The sequence below is a fragment of the Littorina saxatilis genome, linkage group LG16 (assembly GCF_037325665.1).
Source record: "Littorina saxatilis isolate snail1 linkage group LG16, US_GU_Lsax_2.0, whole genome shotgun sequence".
NCBI classification, from domain to species: domain Eukaryota; kingdom Metazoa; phylum Mollusca; class Gastropoda; order Littorinimorpha; family Littorinidae; genus Littorina; species Littorina saxatilis.
In genome coordinates, this window is record NC_090260.1 from 14,006,415 (window position 1) to 14,027,514 (window position 21,100).

Here is a 21,100-nt window from a genome sequence, read left to right on the forward strand (position 1 = left end):
CTCAGCATGTAAGAAAAACAACACACACACACACACACACACACACACACACACACACACACACACACACACACACACACTCACACATACACACACACATACACACACACATACTCACACATACACACACACACACACGCACACACACACACAAACACACACACACACACACACACACACACACACACACACACACTCAATGCAATAATTTTGTCATACGCTGTCCCTTACACAACGAATGGTCAGATACGGGCGGTCAGCGATGTGGACGGACAACACAGCCGCTTACTTCGTCAACTACACGACAGAGGTCGCTTCACGCCGCTTTTTTTGCGGGTATTTCGGTGAGTGGGAATACGACAGGATCATGTTGAACCAAATGTGCCAGGACCCAACTCACCACTTTCCAGTCATCCCACTGTGTGAACGCAGATCAGCTGACAAACCAGACAAGCAGCCGAATGCAAATATCACACTCCATCACCCAAGGAACAGAAAATGGCCCGTGTCGTATTCCCCGTGCAGCGAGGGGCACACGACTCTCTCCTTCCTGTCATGTGACAGCTCGTCACGTGAGGCCTACGTCAGTGAGAGCATCATATCCGGCTCTGCGCGAAGAACGATTGGCGATGGAGGCGGACCGTACTTCCGGTGTGACAACGAGGTCCAGCGCTTGCCCTACACACTGGTGTGTGACCACAGGCAGGACTGCGCTGACCACTCGGACGAGGATTTCTGTCACTTTCCTCCCTGCACGGGCGACACGCCGCTAACATGTGGAACTTACCATCAGGTGGTGTTCATGTTTTATTTGCATTAATTTAAATAGTTTTCCGAAAAATTCGATTTCGTCCTGCGTAGTTGTCTAACGAACAAACACACATTGAAACCGTAATTATTGTACACGTTGCTTGCTTACTTTGCTTACCCAAAAACAGAATGTAGCTAAGGCCTAAAAAAAAATAAAAAAAGGTGTGGTTACGGTAACCCGACCTACCCTATTTTTAGGGGCCGACCCTATAACTTTTTATTACATTTGTCAAAAAAAAAAAAAAAAAAAAAAAAAAAAAAAACGAATGCAAAGAACGCAATGAAATCGAAAGCGCCCGTGTCGCACACTTATTTCCCTGTCAAGTACCTAGGTTTAATTTGTACACAATAGAAAAAAAAGTTTAAAAAAAAAAGTGATTGCCAACCTACCTACCCTATTTTATTTGGCTATGTTACCGTAACCACACCTATTTTTTTTTTTTTGGCCTAACAGCTAACAGCTAACAGCAAACAGGAATGATTGTATTTTGTTGTAGGAATGATTGCATCGTGTTATGTTGTAGTATATCGGGATCTATTTACACCTTTCATATACAGACTCTGCACAGGTCCATATTTCTCGGGCAGGTCGGTTCATAGAACCGGTTGTCAAGTTTTCTCTTTCTAATGTTTTGTTGTTGAGTATATGTAACATTTGGTTTTGGTTTTAATTAGGCTTAATGGTTAACTCAACAGAGATCAACCACCAATCAGAAAGTCAAACTTCGTCATTAGAAAACAAGCCTGTAACCACAGCATGTAATAAATGGGTCGACAATTACCGCTTTTTGGCTCACGTAAGTGTAGCCTATGCGATCGTAACTTTGTCTGTCTGTGCGTTTGTGCGTGTGTGTGTGCGTGTGTGTGTGTGTGTGTGTGTGTTTGTGCGTGTGTATGTCTGTGGTAGAAACTTTAACATTTCGTCATTTGAAGACGTCACATTATGGCGTAAGAGGGTTAGACGTCACGCGAAGGAATTACTGAAAGTCTCGGTTTTGAGCGGGCCGAGACTAGTTGGAAGGCAAGAGTTTTCTTTTCATGTTATGTCTTGGCGTCTCAAATCTTATTAGTCAGAAAGCGCATGCACGTAGTCTCGACCAGCGCGTGGTGTGCTTCTTTCTGAGTACTTTACGTCACAAATTGTACTTTACGTACTTGATGATGACGTAAGTTAATTGTATGTGTTCTATTTCGTTGACTGAGCACGGCCGGGACCAGTTGGCGTGAGCGCTGGGATTTCGAGTTTCATTCGACATGTCAATGCATCGCAGTATGAAATAATACAGGTAGGAGGTTAGTTCTTGTACTTTGGGTCAACCAAAGTCGATAAATGCATTCTTCACTATGGTATTGAGTCTGATTTCGTCGTCCATCTTGAATCGAAAAGCACTCTTCTTACAAAAAAACCCAACTTCGTTGCGAGCTACGGCGAAGCTTCGCATGTCAAAACTTGAGAAGCGATGTTGGGGTCAAAGTACCACGCCGTGGCTGCGGGTTTTTGGTATTAAGACTTTGCGAAGCTTCGTGTAGTGAGTTTGTGTTACTGTTTGTCTATTTCTTACGTGAGCCTTGAAGGCTTCGCCTCTTGTTCCTTTACGTTTTAATGATCGCAGCACCCGTCACTTTTGCAGTCTTGCTCTAAATTCCCAAAGCATGTGTCCCTACACTGCTAAGTGTTGTCATAATATACGCTGTGTAGGTTTGCTCTACATTCACAAAGTGTGTGTCCCAACTGATACTGCTAAATGTTGTCATAATACACACTTATAAATGTTGCCCTGAATTCAAAGTGTGTGTCCCTGTGCTGTTGTTATTAACGTTTATTCCCCCCTCTGCTTCTTTACCTCTGTAAACTTGTAGAGCTAGTTATTTTTCGATAATGACCCAGCAACCAAACAAATAACGAGCCAGCAACAGCCTGAATCCTCGATAGTGCAATGGGTTGAGAAGCTGTTCTGTTTTGGTACTACTTTTGCGACTGAAAAGTTCAAAACGCTCTATACGTACGAAATATACATCTCTGGAGCAAACAATACAAACATACCGCATTTAAATTAACAACTACAGGCCTGAACACATGAATCTCCATATAAAATCCATGAGTTCGGTTGTTTTCTGAATATAGATCTGCTGTGCACACACCGTTCATCACAAGCAAATTCCCAAGGCAAGTAACTCACACTCTTGCCGACAAGAGTAGTTCCCCTTCTTTTAACGCAGTTTCTTCGACAACACTGACTGCAATCCGACGGTCAGTTTTCAACAATATTTCATTTTATAAACAGATCACACGCAACCAAATGCACACATCTCATCAATTTAAACAACATAAAGCGGTTTCATACACTATTTTCCCCAAAAAACTGAACTTCATACAGTAATTAACGTTGGAACACGGGTGCAAAAGTTCGTCTGCTAGTCCCATTTGACGAAAGAACATTATCTTTAGCGATACTAAAACATAAACAGAACACACAATATCTGCCTTTACCGCCACAGCAGAATAACAGCTTATCTGTGTACTTGATTTTAGTCTAAAACAGGGAAACTGACAAGAAGTGTTAACAGAATGGAATGATTTGCACGGAACTATACAACCGCGCATTAATCGATCGCCTGCGCAGGTTGACTGGTTGAGTGATTCGGATTCGATCAAACTTTCGCACAAAAACTCCTGTTTTCTTTGAATAACTGAAGAAAGGGGGAATAAAGAGGTTACACACCTCGTCTCAGTGATTATTAAAAATAATGGTCTCAGTTCGCGGTCATGAAAAAGCTCGCTGAAGCTCGCATTTTTCATGATCCGCTAACTTCGACCATTATTTTTAATAATCACTGAGACTCGGCATGTAACCTCTACTTATACTGCGCTGCACTAGTTTTGCTCTAAATTCACAAAGTGTGTGTGTCTATGCTCCTGTTATTATCGCTTAGACTGCACTAGTTTTGCTCTAAATCCACACAGTGTGTGTTCATATGCTCCTGTTATTATCGTTTAGACTACACTAGTTTTGACGTATGTGTTCCTATATATGCTCCTGTTATTATCGTTTAGACTGCACTAGTTTTGCTCTAAATTCACAAGGTATGTGTCCCTATGCTCCTGTTATTATCGTTTGGACTACACTAGTTTTGCTCTAAATTCACAACGTATGTGTCCATATGCTCCTGTTATTATCGTTTAGACTACACTAGTTTTGCTCTAAATCCACAAAGTGTGTGTTCCTATGCAGCTGTTATTATTGTTTAGACTACACTATTTTTGCTCTAAATTCACAACGTATGTGTCCCTATGCTCTTGTTATTATCGTTTAGACTACACTAGTTTTGCTCTAAATTCAGAACGTATGTGTTCCTATATATGCTCCTGTTATTATCGTTTAGACTGCACTAGTTTTGCTCTAAATCCACAAAGTGTGTGTTCCTGTGCAGCTGTTATTATCGTTTAGGCTGCACTAGTTTTGCTCTAAATTCCCAAAGTGCGAGTCCCCGTGTTGCCGTTTTCATCATTTACACTGTGCACTAGTTTGGCTTTATTCCACACAGTTTATGTCCCTCAGCTGCTAAGTGTGTATTTGCTCTACTCTGTCAAGTGCATCCCCATCGACCAGCTGTGCAACGGACAGAACGATTGCTACAACGGAGAGGACGAGCTTGAGTGTATTTCTGTCATATCACTCGATCCACCCTTGGGTAAATACGTGGCCATTCCCCCGCCGGCAGTCGTCCACTTTGACCCGACAGCCAACACCACGAGTGCCGTCACCATGACAACGCTGATCCCCTCTAGCGGCTCCAACACCTGTCCAGACACCCACTTCCAGTGTCCAGGGGGAGGCTACTGCATGCCGGTCTTCGTCAGGTGTAACGGCGTCAACGACTGTCCCGGCCACGAGGACGAGGAAGGTTGTGACACCTACACCTGCCCGGGGTTCTACAGGTGTAGAAACTCCAGGATCTGTCTGCATGCTGACCACGTGTGTGACGGGCTCTACCACTGCCCGCTGCAAGACGACGAGCGGTACTGTCACATCCACTGTCCCACCAACTGCACGTGCTACGGGTTTGCCTTCACGTGTCCGCGCGTCTTTCCAGTGCTCCAGTTTCCCGACCTCCGCTACCTGGACGCCAGTGACAGCGGTGTGAGCTTGCAGCACCTGACGCACAATGTCATGCTGATCCATCTCGGTGTGGCCAGGTGTGGTCTGACTGACCTTGGCAATGTCACTCTCCCCAACCTGCAGAGCCTGGACCTCAGTGACAACCAAGTGGTCTCTGTCAGCACAGGTGACCTGAGTCTGTTCCCAAACATCGGGGAGTTATACCTGTCTGGCAATCCTCTGACGTCACTACTTCCCACTGATGCTAACCGCTCCATTGTTTTCCCGCTGATTCACACTCTGGATGTGTCTCGTGTCTACACACAATTACTCAATGCAGACACATTTACACTAACGCCGAATTTAAAAATGCTGAACTTGTCACACAATGGCATTGGGCGAATTGAAGGAACCTTCACGTTCCTAAAGCAGCTAGCTGTACTTGATATTCGTAGATGTCCTGTTCGTGATTTTCAGAGAAATGTGCTGAGTAATCTTGACAATCTTGAACAAATGTACGCAGAGAACTACAAGCTGTGCTGTCCTTTGACGCTACCTCCAAGCTTCAATCCAAACAACTGCTTGTCACCTTTCAGTGAGGTTTTATCGTGCGAGTCACTCTTACGATCGGACATTTACCGAGCGCTGTTGTCTCTATTCGCCGCTTTGGTATTGCTGGGAAACTTGGGCAGCTTGGTTATCAGGCTGTTCTTGTGGAAACAAAGCACAAAGTCTGGCTTCGGTACCTTTGTGTCTCATCTTTGTGTCTCGGACTTTGTGATGGGCGTTTACCTGGCGATCATCGGATTGGCTGATCGTCTGTACCAGGGCTCCTACCTGTGGGAAGACAGCACCTGGAGACACAGTGTCGCCTGCAAGGTGGCTGGCTTCCTGTCTTTCCTTGTCCTGCGAGGTGTCCGCCTTCATCGTGTGTTTCATCACCCTGGACAGGTTCTTGGCGCTACGCTTTCCCTTCAGCGGCTTCCACTTCAGCAGCAAGGCGTCTCACATGGTCTGCGCAGCAACATGGCTGCTGGGTGTGGGAGTGGCGGCCATCCATATCCCTTTGCTTCCCGCCACGTCACACTGGCAGTTCTACAGCCAGACAGGCATCTGCATCCCGCTGCCCGTCACCAGGAACGACTTCACGGGCCAGAATTATTCCTTCGGCGTGATGATCGTGCTCAACTTTGTGTTGTTCGTGTTGATGGCGGTGGGGCAGGTCTTCATCTACACCTCCATCCAGTCCAGCAGGATGAGCCTGGGACCGGACTCGTCACGCAAAGAACAAGACGTCAACATCGCCCGTCGCCTCATCACCATCGCCGTCACGGACTTTCTGTGTTGTGTCCCCATCGGCTTGCTGGGTCTGCTGGCCTCCATGGGAGTTGCGGTGCCTGGCGAGGTCAACGTGGCCATGGCAATTCCGGTGCTGCCGCTCAACTCGGCGCTCAACTCCTTTCTCTACAGCCTCAACATGCTGCTGGAGCGGAGGAGGCGTGCTCGGGAACAACACCTGCTGCAGGCTCTGGAAGCCCAGTTACTCTCAGAGAATTAGAATTGAAGAAAGAGCAACTCCTGCTGGAGGCTCTAGAAGCCCAGTTACTCTCAGAGAATTAGAATTGAAGAAAGAACAAGGCCTGATACAGGCTCTAGAAGCCCAGTTACTCTCAGAGAATTAGAATTGAAGAAAGAACAACGCCTGATACAGGCTCTAGAAGCCCAGTTACTCTCAGAGAATTAGAATTGAAGAAAGAACAACGCCTGATGCAGGCTCTGGAAGCCCAGTTACTCTCAGGGAAAAAACGACTTAAAAACGGAGCAACGGTTGGTTTGACCTTAAAGGTTACTCACTTTCAAACCTTAAATGTATCGTACCTTAAAGGCTTACTAACGCGCTCCCGTGTTTACGATGTGTAGTTTGCCCACAATCGATGTCAAATGCACCATAAGGCCATATAATGACGATATGTCGCCATGCGCGGACCATATTAACAGCTATTGTGTTTTCAGCGTAGCAATAGGGCCCGATATTTAGACGAGACAAGTATAATGCCGACGAGTCGAAGACGAGTCGCATTATACTTGTTCGAGTCTAAATATCGAACCCTATTGCTACGATGAAAACACAATAGCGTTTATATAGCTATTCTGACATTAAATTCTGTGTTAAAATCATGTTTTTGTCAGCAACAAGGACCAGAATGGTCCATGTCATTGATTGCAGACGACGGTTCCCTTTCTGCATGAAGCCACGGAAATAACCGAACATTGAAAAACCCACGGACATGTATTACGGAGAAAACTCAAGATAACCGGATGCTTAGCATTACGTCAATATCTTAGGAATCATATGACGTTATGACGTATCATGCTTGCCTACGTAGATTGTATGTTCGAAAGTCTGACTTCTGTTGGGAATTCGCGTGGTGAAGACTGCGGTAAATCTGTAGATGATAAGAGAACAAGGATTGTCTCAGAAGAAACGACGAAATGTTTCAGACCGGTAACTTCATTTCAACATTGCACTACACAATGGACGTTCTATGTGACAGGAGAGTTTGCTGATTTTGTGTTAAACATTGGTGATTGGAGAGATCGTCTGCAAAAATCAGAGATAGGTCGCTTCAGATTGCAGCTTCTGGAAATTTGCAAGGTTTGCTGCCAGTTAAAGAACTGGATTTTACACGTAATGTATGTCATGTACAGTAAGCAACAACAAAAACACACACAAAGCAAATTGCATCGTCTGTCGACTAGCCACAGACACAAGCCTGGCGAGGTATGCGTGTACTTTATACACGTGGAAGAAACCGGAACCATGCGTCTTTGTTATTGCCGATATCGTTTGGATATCGGCAAAAATGGCCAACTTTCGTAGCGTTATGCTTTGATGATCGGAAAAGGGATGTGTGAGACCATCCAATCACAGCCCCCGAATCCCCCCACGTGTCCATCAGAATAGCTATATACATGCATTACAGCTTGTTCTAGCCTCTGAAAAAGTGAGGATGTCAACAAAGACGCGGAGTTATTTCCCTTGCGTCAACGTTACCTCTGTTGGCAAATCTATAAATAGGACGATCTAGATCAAAATAAAAATTCAAATATCTCAACATTTAAGGGGTCCTAGACCACAATATCTTGCAGGGAACTTAATTTAGCATGTCTCCAGCTGTGGGTAAAGCAATTAGCGTGAATAGTCATCAGCTTTCTATGCCTTTAAGGCTCTTCATTCGTTACACTAATACACTAGTATTTTCAACACGCCGGCGCACTGCAGCACGCCTCTATGTATTCAACACACGTTGAAGATCAGCGAATTCACTGAAAACGGTAATGGCGAAATAGTCAAGGGAAGTAATCGTCTGAAAATGCTCGACTCTAAGACTATACCGAGTTACGCCCCCTATCATGATTTGCCGGGTACGTACCGGAAATGAAGGGGCACACACTCGAAACGCATGTTATGGATTTGAATGCTCGACAACACAAGCACGTATGCATTATAAATATACAAAAACCACAGTTAGGGAGTGTGTTGGGGAATCAATCTCATGACAATTGCGAGAATATCAAGCATTGGAATTCAACTGTTTTTGTCCTCGTAAAATGATGACTACATTTCGTTGGGATGAAAGTCGCTTGTTAGACTAAATGCTTGTCCACCTCTCGGCTTCCAGGGGGTCGGTTCCTCATACCTCTCACTTACTCGTGTTGTCGGTTATATTTAGAACGCACGCACACACAGAGACATACACAGACTGGCAGACGAACACCCACACACGCGCACACACACAAAACACACCCAAACATACACACACACACACACACACACACACACACACACACACACAACCACACACACACACACACACACACACACACACGCACACACACACACAACCACCCACACACACACACACAATCAGATGTTTAACGTTATGATAAAGTATCCTCTTGATAAAGTGTCCCTTCGTCACATTTCTTTGGACCATCTGTTTTACGTTACGATAAAGAATCCACTTGCTATGCGAAAGTGTATATGAGTATGCTTGACTTGTTATGCGAACGATTGTGTATGAGTGCGCCTTGAGTCGCCTTGTGGTGAGATATGTGCGCGTTATAAATTCTCGTATTATTATTTAAGTTATTGAGACATCCCAGTGCACTAAGGGATTTATAGAGCAAATCGAGAAAATTCATTATTGAACGAAGCGCATAGCGCTGAGTTCAATAATTATTTTCGAGATTTGCTCTATAAATCCCTTAGTGCATTGGGATTGTTTCAATAACGATATTGTCAGTACCGCCATAGAAAAAAGAAGATTCCAAACGCACATTTTGCAACGCGCATTTGAATAGGCATAACTGTGTGGTCAGGTCGTGTACAGTAAAGATCTACTTTTGTGTGGGGTGTCTCAAGTGTGTCGTGCTTTCGTCACACGCATTTTAATTTCTGTTGGTAAATTCCAGTGTAGCGTTAATCTGAACAGTGATGATCTTTCAGAGAGACCTCATTTGAACTCGGAGAAAGGACTGTGCTCTTCATTATTTGCGATTCGAAACCTCCAGTCGAGCTTCGACGGATTGACTGTGCGGAGTGACTCCCCTTGAATTGACTCGAAGCGGGACTCGACGGTTCGCACATTTTCAAAACAAATGTGGCATATTTCTCGTGTTGTATCTTCACTCATCGGGGAGTCTGATACTAAATATGAACGGTAAGAATGCTCTGAACCCTACACGTATTATATCCCCATCGTTTTTTCGTTCACATTTGCCCAACATGTTAATTTGCTGAGCGGGGTTAATGTCGTCTGCTACTGTGCTAGGCTACCTGGGCAATCGAACCACTGCAGTCTGCACTGAGTCTGCACGCATGAGGCAGGCTGGTAATAAGTCTTATATATGGTAAGAACGTTCTGAACCTTACACGTTTTCTATTACGATTGTTCTTGCCTTGAAATAATAATTCGGAAACCATTCATTTACTGAACTGATGTAGTCGTATTTCTGTGTATTCTGCTACAGAGTCGATCGAGTCAGTCTTCCAAACTGGTCTAGCTGGTACGTTATCGGAATAACACTTGTGTTTTCTGTTAGCCGCTGGGAATTGTATACTAACTCATCATTTGGTAATGTGGATGCTAAGCTACATGCCACTAACACGGCATATGAGAAGAATCTATGCAAGTCGGCGAAAATTAGATGAAACACAGCGGCTTCTATTTTTAGATCACTGGCACTGGCACAGGCACATGCAATCTGTCAGAAAAAAAACACTTCTGCTTTAATTGAGAAGCAGGGAATTTATGGTCATTTGGTATTGTGGAGAATATAAGCTACATGTCATTAATTAATTCTGAGGATGAGAGCACAGTCTCGCTTAGGCAAAGGGCGGAAGAATACGCTCTGTGGAAAAGTTAGCGCACTCCAAGAGTGCGCTAACAGTTTTAGCGCATCGCCATTAGCCAATCAACTGGTTCACATCAGTCATGTGACACCAGTACTTACTGACAATTATTATTATTATTATTATTATTATTATTATTATTATTATTATTTTTAAAGTGTCCCTTCAAACCAGTGTCTCTTTCGTCAAATTTAGTTCGACCAGATGCTTTACATTACGATAAAGTATCCACTTGATAAAGTGTCTCTTTAAACCAGCGTCTCTTTCGTCAAATTTATTCCGACCAGATGCTTTACTTTGAAACGACTTGTCTTTCAATCTAAGGCCATGTACGTACCATAATGGCATTCTGTTTTGCTGTCATTAATGAGGCCGAGTTGTGCTTTGTGTGCGTTAATGTTCCGTGTTTTGGAGTGTCAGTGTCCTGTTACTATGGGATGTTAAATGGCGTAAAACTATTTTGTATCGGGTGGTAATTGCCGTCTCTAAATGAACCGATACAGAGTATGACACTAGAGCTGTGCAAGTTCAGATCCTGTATAAAATGATTTTGTGTGTGTGTGGATAATCCAATAATTAAGCCGCCTTGTACTGTAATGGCCTTGTAATTTTAATATAGTGCTTACGTAAACACAGAGAGAGAGAGAGAGAGAGAGAGAGAGAGAGAGAGAGAGAGAGAGAGAGAGAGAGAGAGAGAGAGAGAGAGAGAGAGAGAGAGAGAGAGAGAGAGAGAGACAGAAAACGTGCACAAAAATTATATAACAAACAAAAAAATAACATTGGAAAATACAAGACAAGTTCTACAAACGGAAAATCTTTCTCTCTCTCTCCACTCAAAACATCAGAGCAGTCCTGCTTTGCCTCCACTAGGAAGTCCTGGAGGCGTCTGTAGACACTGCTGGCTTCTTGAATGGTGCAGTCTCTCTTCTCCAGGTACCGCCACAATGGAGGCGTGACAAGTTTGGAGCACAGGGCCAGAGCTATGATGACAGCCAGGTGCAAGGGTTCTCCAATGTCGTAGAAGACAGACTTCTGAAGTCTGTTTGCAGGGCTGTTGACTTCTTTGAAGAACTCCTTAATGTCATCCGCAAGAAAAAAGATCGCCTCAGAGTTGTACAACAAAATATAAAATCTGTTTCCTCTGAACGGAACTATCAGCTGTGATTTCTTGATCTGATTGTCCTCGACTTCACTTTTTTCTCGAAGGAAGGTTCTGAAGTCACCATAGCAGCCACTTGTTTCGTCTGCTCCTCGTACAAAGCATTTGCAGGCTGTTCGGACGAGACGGATGGCCCCACTTTCATTGTTCTTGCACGTGCTGCATGTCTCAGGATGAGCTTCAGCGCCAACTTTCTGTTCTTTTGAGTCGGACTCGTATTTTGCGACGATCTTGTCTACAACTTCTGCAAAGTTAACCAATATATGAAGTCCACAGTAGAAGTTATTTACTCGAGTAAGGGCACCATGTTCAGCAGTGGAAAGTTGATCCCAATTTGAATAGACCTGCGGCAAAATTTCTTCCCTGTATCCCTCCAAAAGTGTGTGGAATTTTTTCTCTGTGGCTGCTCTATCCGACATTGTGTTCTGAATGTTGACTAAAATGTTCTTTCCTGTGTCTGTTGTTGTGGAGTCTTCGATGTCACTGAGGATGGTTCTAAATGTGTCTAAACAGGTGTCTGCAATTTTGTCTACCATTTCCCGAAGTCCTAACACCCACTCTTTCTTGTCTGCGTCCCTGATGGCAAAAACTTCATACGTGTCGCCGTATTTCCTTGTTTCATCTGATTGTAGAGTTGTGTCCTTGGTGGTAGACAGGCTTTCCTCAATGTGTCTATAAGACAGGCTCAGCCGCTGGTCTCCAATTATGTCGATGGTTCGTACATATGGGAGTGTGGTCAATTTATTTCCGCACAGTTCTGCAACACTGTTCATGACACCGTTGACATGATGGACACCCACGCCCTCGGACAACAGCTACATAATGCACAGAGTGGTGTCGGTGTTGAACGTTGTGCCATATCTTCTTCAGTTGTCCTGATTGCGTCAGACTTCTCGTCATTGAGCAGATCTTCCAGAAACTTGACGGTCTTTAGTGACTCATCCTTCTGCTGTCTCATCTTTTTCTTCAATTTTATTTCTTGTCTTGCATTCTCAGTGTCTGTTTCCTCTCTCTTATCTGATTCTTCCACTACTTGCTGCTGTAAGGTTTTTCTCTCCTCTACTAGAAATGTCTTCGCCTTCTCTAAAGAGACCAGCTTCTTGTTTAGTGTGGAGACATCTCTCTGTAATGACATATTGGTGTACTTATTTGGTACATGTACTTAGGTTTACTTGGGGAAGGCTTCTTTTTGTCTTTGGTTCTCAAATTTCACGGACTGTTTCACTGCATCCTTTTTCTTTGTCAAAGAAGATTGTAGATTTTTGTTTCTCTTTCTAAGAACTTCTTTTGATCTAATGTGGTACTGGACTTGGAGGGCTAGTGATTCTTTTATCCCGTTTTCCTTCTTGAGGGCCCTCTGTAGTTTTTTGATGATAGTGTACTTGGCCGAAAACTGTGCCCGAAGAGTTATGTTTTTGAAATTCAGAACATCTTGAGGGAAGAGGTCTTCTTGCTTCGTGCCTTGTGATGCCAAACACCTCATTCTTGAAGCTTTCCTTTGATTGCCCTCGTAATGCTGCCAGACGTTTCTTGTTAGTACTTAAAGTCTTTGAGAAGGTGCTGTGGTCATAGCCTAAAGCTGTTGCCAAACCCCCAATTGTACATTCCTTGTGCCTACGAACGGCGGAAGAATTGGTGTCAACTTCTTTGATGGAAAATGTTGATGGGAAGTCAAGGCCTAAAGGGTGTGAGAGTTTTCTTTTTGCTTCTTCCATTTTCCAGATGGTGTTGCAGAAATTTGAGGCGAAGAATTTGAAGTTAAAACTTGAGTGTAAAATTTGAAGGCTGAACTTGAACGGAAAATGTGGTCACTACTGGATAAAAACGTCCTTTATTAGAATATTGCCAGTACTGATGGTTTGCACTGCGATGATCCTTTTGGGGGGCTTGTTAGTCTTAGAAGAAACTTCACAAGACTTACTTACCTCCAGCAAGAGTACCTATAAAGTTGGTCAGAGATACACGTTAGTCCACAGTTTTTTACCGATACACTAATACTAAATACCTAAAGAAATGTACCAAAGCAACATAAGAAATATCCACACACAAATGAACAAACACACTTCTAACATAAAACTCCATGGCTACAGTTTTCTTGCAACATTGTGGATTGTCATATTTCTTAAAATCCAAGGGGCACATTCACTGCAAAAAGTAAATCAAAACAAGTATCATTACAGTGGACCCCCCTCCCAACAAGACCTCCAGAAATCCAAGAAAATCAGGTTTTTAATGCAGGGAGTCTTAAAAGGGTGATACATTACAGAGGTTATGAATAAAATGTCTGAGACAAAATGTAGGTCTAAAAAGGAAAGGAGTCCTAAACAGGGGAGTTCCACGGGATTACACAAACAGAGCATTAGAAACGGAATGCATTACCTTGCTGGAGGGCTCATCACTCCCCGAATCTACGGGCTGGGTTGGTTGCACCAGACACCGGGGGGGGGGGGGGGGGGGGGGGGGGCTGTGTTGCAAATCATCCAACTCCGCGTACTCTTCCTGGCCCTATAAAAACCAAGGGCATGAACAATGAGCAACTGCATGGAAAAATGGAAAAAACAGAAATGACAACACAAACTTATTGGTGCCATTACTAAACAAACAGAACTAGGTCAAACATTTTCTTTATAATAAGAAAAGGGAATGGTTACCTTGCTAGAGGGGTCGTCTGTTTCTGGATCACTAAAGGGTGGCATCGACTGCCATTCGTGGTCCAGTGCCTGTAGTGAAGGTGACGGTGACCAATGATTGGGAGCAAGAGTGGAACCAGTACTGGTCACATGTTCCTGGCCCTAAAAAGCAATGGCATATATGAAATAAGTGTCTCCATTCGAAAAACAGACATAAAAAACAGAGAGATAATTAATACATGAAATAACAAAAAGAAGTCAAAACAAGCAAGTCCCTAGAAAAACTTAGGTTTACACGACAATCAAGCTAATTTCATGTGCATGTGATACTCAAGCCATTTAGAAACTTTAAAACCCAAAATTTGGCTGCCGATTTTGCAAAAAACCGTCAAGTTTGAGAAGCGTTTACGCATTTTCGACAAAACGCTGCCAATTTTGCGAAATGGGCATCGTTTTTCCGATTACGCGAAATGGGCAAAAATATTGCCGATTCCGCGAATTCGGCAACTCGGTGAATTCGGCACGACATACTCATTTGAAAGATCCGTAAGATTTTTGCCTTGCCTAGCCTTTTCTTACAAAAGGAGGTCGGATTGCTTTTTGAATTGAATTGAATTGAATTGAATTATTGAATTGAATAATTGATTAACTCGAGTTGAATAGTTCCGATTTAGAGGCAAGCAAAACATATCTGAAGGCAACTTTTCTGTCACTATTCATATCGAGAAAAGTCCCGTTTTTCAAGTTTTCAATTGTCAATCAAATTACACGAATCGTGCAAAATATTCGTAACTGGAGTTATATTGAGATGAAGGGCATTGACGCTTGCATTGGAGAGGCTATATACAAAACAGGCTATAGTGAAAAACACACACACCTGGATATGGTAAACCAAAAACCCTTTTCATTTTAGCCATGATCCTTAACCACGCTTTTTACCCCTGCGTCATTTTACCCGGAAGTATTGTGAATGGTCTGCTGAGTGTTCTGCGTGCCTAAACTGTATTGTGATCTCCTTTTCATGTTGGCCATGCTCCTTTACCACGCGTTTTACCCCTGAGTCATTTTACCCGAAAGTATTCTGAATGGTGACAGTGTTCTGCGTGCCTGAACTGTAATATGAGTACATCTTCGCCACACCCTTGACAAGTCAAGTCAAGTCAAGTCAAGTTTTATTCACTGAGTTTGCTTATGCGCCAAATAAAGAATGTCATTAAGCCATATTAATATAATAACACATACACAAATTGTAAAAATTCAACAACCGCTCAGATCACAACTTGTCCGACAGAACTCTCAAAACAAGAATTATCTTCTTAAGAAATCGATGGTCAAAATTAAACACTTTCAAAATGTCTAATTATCACCACGATCACTTAGCTTTTTACTGCTGCCTCGTAACTATTCAACTGCCTACCAACAAACATTTCTGCATGCGGGAAAAGCCCGTAAATACTTCCTTATCTAAATACAAACGAATCAAACCAGCATTGAACACACTAATGACGATCACCTGATCAGTTTAAGCACGCAGTACCTTGCCAAACTTTAAGGACGAAATGGTATGCCAGTGTGTGAACACTTCCTCATTCAATGCATCTTGAGGAGAGTCATCGAGCGAGCTGTAGAGAACTTGAACCAAACAAAAGTAGAAAGCGTTCATTTCGGGTGAATCAAAGCTGTGTGTGTGTGTGTGTGTGTGTGTGTGTGTGTGTTTGTGTGTGTGTGAATTTGTGTGTGTGTGTGCGTGTGTGTGTGTGCGTGTGTTTGTGTGTGTGTGTTTGTTTGTGTGTGTGTGTGTGTGTGTGTGTCAGTGTGTGTGTGTGTGTGTGTGTGTGTGTGTGTGTGATTTTTGCAGACACGTCAACAAGTCAGGTATGACACATTTTTTTTCAAAGCAAAGTTTTGTCGAGCACATGCCCCTCTTATAGGAGATATCTCCAAGTTTAGCATGCTTCGCCTACCTAGTCTGTCTGCGGTGTTCCTGCAATTTACTTCCTTAATGTTGTCCTTGCTTTAAAGATTGAGATCCGTGATACGAGTGACCAGATTGTCTGTGTGAGAGGATAGTGTCGAAGTGTTGACATATTGTACACCATGAAGTGTGCTTGTTTGCTTCTGCTGGTCATTCACCTGGGCAGTGTGTATGCTTGGACTGGGTGAGTATGAAGATTGTTTTTACATTTAGTCAAGTTTTGACTAAATGTTTTAACATAGAGGGGGAATCGAAACGAGGGTAGTGGTGTATGTGTGTGTGTGTGTGTGTGCGTGTGTGTGTGTGTGTGTGTGTGTGTGTGTGTGTATGTGTGTGTGTGTGTGTGTGTGTGTGTATGTGTGTGTGTGTGTGTGAGTGTGTGTGTGTGTGTGTGCGTGTAGAGCGATTCAGAGACAACTACAGGACCGATTTTCATGAAACTTCACATGCGAGTTCCTGGGTATGATATCTCCAGACAGTTTTTATTTTTATTTTTATTTTTTATAAATGTCTTTGATGATGTCATATTCAGCTTGTTGTGAAAGTTGAGGCGGCACTGTCACGCTCTCATTTTCCAATCTATTTTGTTGAAATTTTGGGCAAGTAATCTTCAAAGAAGGCCGGACTTTGGTATTTCATTTCAGCTTGGAGGTTTACAAATACATTAATGAGTTTGTTTATTAAAGTTGTCATTAAAATCAATGTTTTGCAAACAGATTCCAAATTGATTGCATCGTATTCTTCATCAAATTCTGAATCTGAAATATACAATTTTATGTTTACTCTAAAAGTGTGATCACAATTAACGAAAATAGGTTAATTAGATACTACGATTAACATTTTAGAAATCTGCCCAAAAAGGATTTTATCTAATTCTTTATCGTTTCCTGATTTGAAAAACATATAGATATGTTATGTTTGTATTAATAACAAGCTCAGAATGTTAAAAATAATACAGAAAAGCGCGCTTTCCTGCTTAGCGCAATACGCTACCGCGCTATTCTGGTTGGTCAATTTCACTTCGTTCTGCACGTGAAAAGTGAGCGATTTCCTTGTCGCGGGGATTGACGAAGCTGTATTGCCTTGGTGAACAAATGCAGTGCGTTCAGTTTCATTCCGTGAGTTCGACAGCTTGACTAAATGTAGTAATTACGCCTAACGCGCCTTGTTTCTTCTCTTTTGATTTATTGGCTTATTTCCTCGTTTGTTTTATTTAGTTTTTGTTAGGTTGGGAAATGTGATGACTAGAATTCTTGTTATTGTTTTGTCGTACTAAATTGTTGTTGTTGTTGTTGTTGTTGATTTGTTTGTGTTGTTGTTGGTGGTGGTGTCGTTGTTGATGTAGTTGTTGTTGCTGATGTAGGTGTTGCGATGGTGGTGGTGATTATTATTCCTGTTCTTCATGTTGTTGTTGTTGTTGTTGTTGTTGTTGTTGTTGTTGTTCCTCTTTTCTTCTTCTTCTTCTTCTTCTTCTTCTTCTTCTTCTTCTTCTTCTTCTTCTTCTTCTTCTTCTTCTTCTTCTTCTTCTTCTTCTTCTTTTTGTCTTTCTTCTTCTTCTTAAACGAATTTTGTAACACAATAACCCCCCCCCCCCCATCCCCCACCCACCCACCCCCCCGAACATCTTGAAAGGACACTAACTAAACAGAAAAACTAATTCCTCAAAAGACAACAATTAAAACATACATGTATTACAACACAAAAAGCACAATGTCGTGTCTGACAGCAGGACTATTGGTTTTGCTTTTTATGCAAATAAACTTGTTCAGTTGCTTTAAAAAAAAAACAAAAAAACAAACTCTCGAGGCAGACAGGATGATGGTTTCTGAGTTGTGTCGAAGTAGAGGGATGGTCTGATTCCGTGTAAAACCCGTCCAAGAGCGTTATTTGTGTTTTACCAAAATATTGTGAATGTTTTTGATATCGAGAATTTAGAAAAGGTTTCGCTTCTGACATGTTTAGATTTGTGAAAATACGTAAATGTAAACAAAGATAGGCACACACACAAAAAAAAGAAGTCGCGTGAAGCGACATAAAATCATTAAGTCAATCTGGAGGCATCAAACTAAAATATTAACACCCAAAACCTGTCATCGCCGAGACTACATTCAGATAGTCTCAGCTAAACTTCGCCGAAGACCGAGACGGGTCACGCTCGTCTCCGAGAAGCATGCAAACATTATACTCGACCTTTTTTACATTTAGTCAAGTTTTTCTTTAATTCTGAGCGAGTTTTTCAAGTACACATAACATATAGATCTATATATGTTTGAATTCAGGAGAAAACGAAGAGTACATTGCAATGATGTTTTAATCTGTAAGTGAAAAATCGTTTTTAATGACAACTACAGTGAAACCCGGCTATATTGAAGTGGCACGGGACCCGGGAAGACCTTCAATATAGCCGGAACTTCAATATAGGCAATTCTCGGTTATATTGAATTTCCCTCCTTGTTCCTTCAGAAATTCAATATAACCGAACTTTTTTTCACTATACGTTCTTATTTCCGTGTCCACACATTGCGTTTGATGTGAGGTATATTCCCATTAATCTTTCACCTGTTGGCTGTTGTTCTTCGAGCCTCCTTGCTTTTTTCTGCACACATACACACACACACGCCCCCCCCTCCCTTACACACACAAACACACATTCCATATTCCTCAGCTACTTCCTTTCTTTTTTTTGCAGCCAGTTTCCAGCTTCTGAATAAGCTCGATTTTTCTTTTAATTGTCAGACTCACCCTTTTTACATTTAGTCAAGTTTTGACTAAATGTTTTAACATAGAGGGGGAATCGAGACGAGGGTCGTGGTGTATGTGTGTCTGTGCGTGTGTGTGTGTAGAGCGATTCAGAGTGAACTACTGGACCGATATTTATGAAATTTGACATGAGAGTTCCTGGGTATGATATGCCCGGATGTTTTTTTTCATTTTTTGGATAAATTTCTTTGATGACGTCATATCCGGCTTTTTGTAAAAGTTGAGGTGTCACTGTCACACCCTCATTTTTCAATCAAATTGATTAACATTTTGGTCAAGTAATCTTTGACAAAGGCCAGACTTTAGTATTGAATTTCAGCTTGGAGGCTTACAAATTAATTGATGACTTTGGTCATTAAAAATTCGAAAATTGTAATTAAAATTAATTTTTTATAAAATTATCCAAATTTACCTTTATCTTAGTCTTCATCATTTTCTGATTCCAAAAACATATAAGAATGTTATATTCGGATTAAAAACAAGCTCTAAAAATAACAAGAAGAGCAAACGCTCGATCGAGTCACTTTCGCAGTTCTGAATATTATATGAGGCATCAGATGGACAGGAAGAAATTGCTATTCACAACACAATGAGTCACGTTCACATAAAATTTGAGCCCGGTCACTTTTATAGTTTCCGAGAAAAGCCCAACGTTAAGTTGTGTGTTGCCGAACAGAAAAGGCTAGTTATCTCCCTTGTTTTTCTGATAACGTTCGTAAAAGGCTACAGATGTAAATACTTTGATGTAAAGAATAATCCTACAAAGTTTCAATCACATCCGATGAACTTTGTCAAAGATATAAAATGTCTAATTTTTCCTTTGACGCTGACCTGTGACCTTGAAAAAAGTCAAAGGTCAACGAAACCATCGTTAAAGTGTAGAGGTGACGACTAAACAAAATATGAGCCCGATCGCTTTGATAGTTTCCGAGAAAAGTCCAACGTTAAGGTGGTGTCTACGGACGGCCGGCCGGACAGACTAACACTGACCGATTACATAGAGTCACTTTTTCTCAAGTGACTCAAAAATTATAAAAATTATGATTAAGATTAAATTTCCGAAATCGATTTAAAAACAATTTCATCTTATTCCTTGTCGGTTCCTGATTCCAAAAACATATAGATGTGATATGTTTGGATTAAAACACGCTCAGATAGTTAAAGCAAAGCGGAGAGGTACAGAAAAACGTGCTTTGCAGCATGCACAGCCCAACCACTACCGCGCTAAACAGGCTCGTTAATTTCACTGCCTTTTGTACGAGCGGCGGACTACGGTCATTGTGAAAAAAATGCAGTGCGTTCAATTTCATTCTGTGAGTTCGACAGCATGACTAAATGTTGTTATTTCGCCTTACGCGACTTGTTTGTTTTGCAGCCACTTTTGCTAGTGTACAAAGGCAAACTACTCGCATGAACAAGAAAAATTAAGTCGGGGAGATCTACGCACCACAAGACTTTATGGCGTAGCTGTCAGAGGCCCGCGGTATTGTTAGACTGTAATTGTTATCAGAGATCTCCTGACTCGAAAGTTGATGCTGATCTGGCCTCTCCCCTTCCTCAACTGATTGCGCTGACAGAGGCGTGTCATATCATTCGGCGCCCGCGCAGTCATTGTTCTTAAAAATAAAAAGTTAAACAAATCTTTGGAGCAAACATTTAATATAGCCAGGTAAAAACGTCCCGTGGGCTGAATTTTTGTTTCAATATAGCCGGGATTTCAATATAGCCGACTTCAATGTAGCCAACATTTTTTAACAAAGAAAAAGTAGAGCTTCAGCCGGGACCTGAAAAATTCTTCAATATAGCCGGGATTTCAATATAGCCTACTTCAATATAGCCGGGTTTCACTGTATGAGCAAACTGATTAAATCATTTGTAAGCTTATGAGCGGAAATGCAATACCAAAGTCCGGATTGAGTCAAACATTGCTTGACCAAAATGTCAATCAATTTGGTTATATATTGAGGGCGTGACAGTGCCGCCTCAACAATCACAACAAGCCAGATCTATATGACGTCATCAAAGACATTTATCGAAAATATGAGAAATATATGTCTGATGATATCATACTCGGGAACTCTCATGTCAAGTTTCATGACGATCGGTCCAGTAGTTTTGTCTGAATCGCTCTACACACACACACACACGCACACACACACACACACACACACACACACACACACACACACACACACACACACACACACACACACACACACACACACACACACACACACACACACACACACA

At 42.2% G+C, this 21,100-nt stretch overlaps 2 protein-coding genes across 2 annotated transcripts; one reads left to right on the forward strand and one right to left on the reverse strand.

The window, feature by feature from the left end:
- The first annotated feature begins 262 nt into the window (after positions 1 to 262).
- On the forward strand, positions 263 to 6,468 carry LOC138949870 (G-protein coupled receptor GRL101-like). Its single transcript, XM_070321655.1, has 4 exons — positions 263 to 793; positions 4,404 to 5,218; positions 5,434 to 5,505; positions 5,739 to 6,468. The coding sequence occupies exons 1-4, from the start codon at positions 263 to 265 to the stop codon at positions 6,466 to 6,468; spliced, it is 2,148 nt and encodes a 715-aa protein (XP_070177756.1).
- A 4,683-nt stretch (positions 6,469 to 11,151) lies between these two features.
- On the reverse strand, positions 11,152 to 13,298 carry LOC138949871 (uncharacterized; the record flags this gene model as incomplete). The annotated part of the gene is made up of 1 exon (XM_070321656.1): positions 11,152 to 13,298. A coding segment is annotated over exon 1 (1,107 nt), but the record flags the coding sequence as incomplete, so codon positions are not given.
- Between the last annotated feature and the right edge of the window lie 7,802 nt (positions 13,299 to 21,100).

Excerpts from the sequence above, each read along its gene's own strand:
- LOC138949870 (XM_070321655.1), top strand. The coding sequence starts at position 263 with ATGTGGACGGACAACACAGCCGCTTACTTCGTCAACTACACGACAGAG. Across the intron at positions 794-4,403 it reads CATGTGGAACTTACCATCAG|TGCATCCCCATCGACCAGCT; the intron begins GTGGTGTTCATG and ends TACTCTGTCAAG. Across the intron at positions 5,219-5,433 it reads CTGATTCACACTCTGGATGT|AGAACTACAAGCTGTGCTGT; the intron begins GTCTCGTGTCTA and ends AAATGTACGCAG.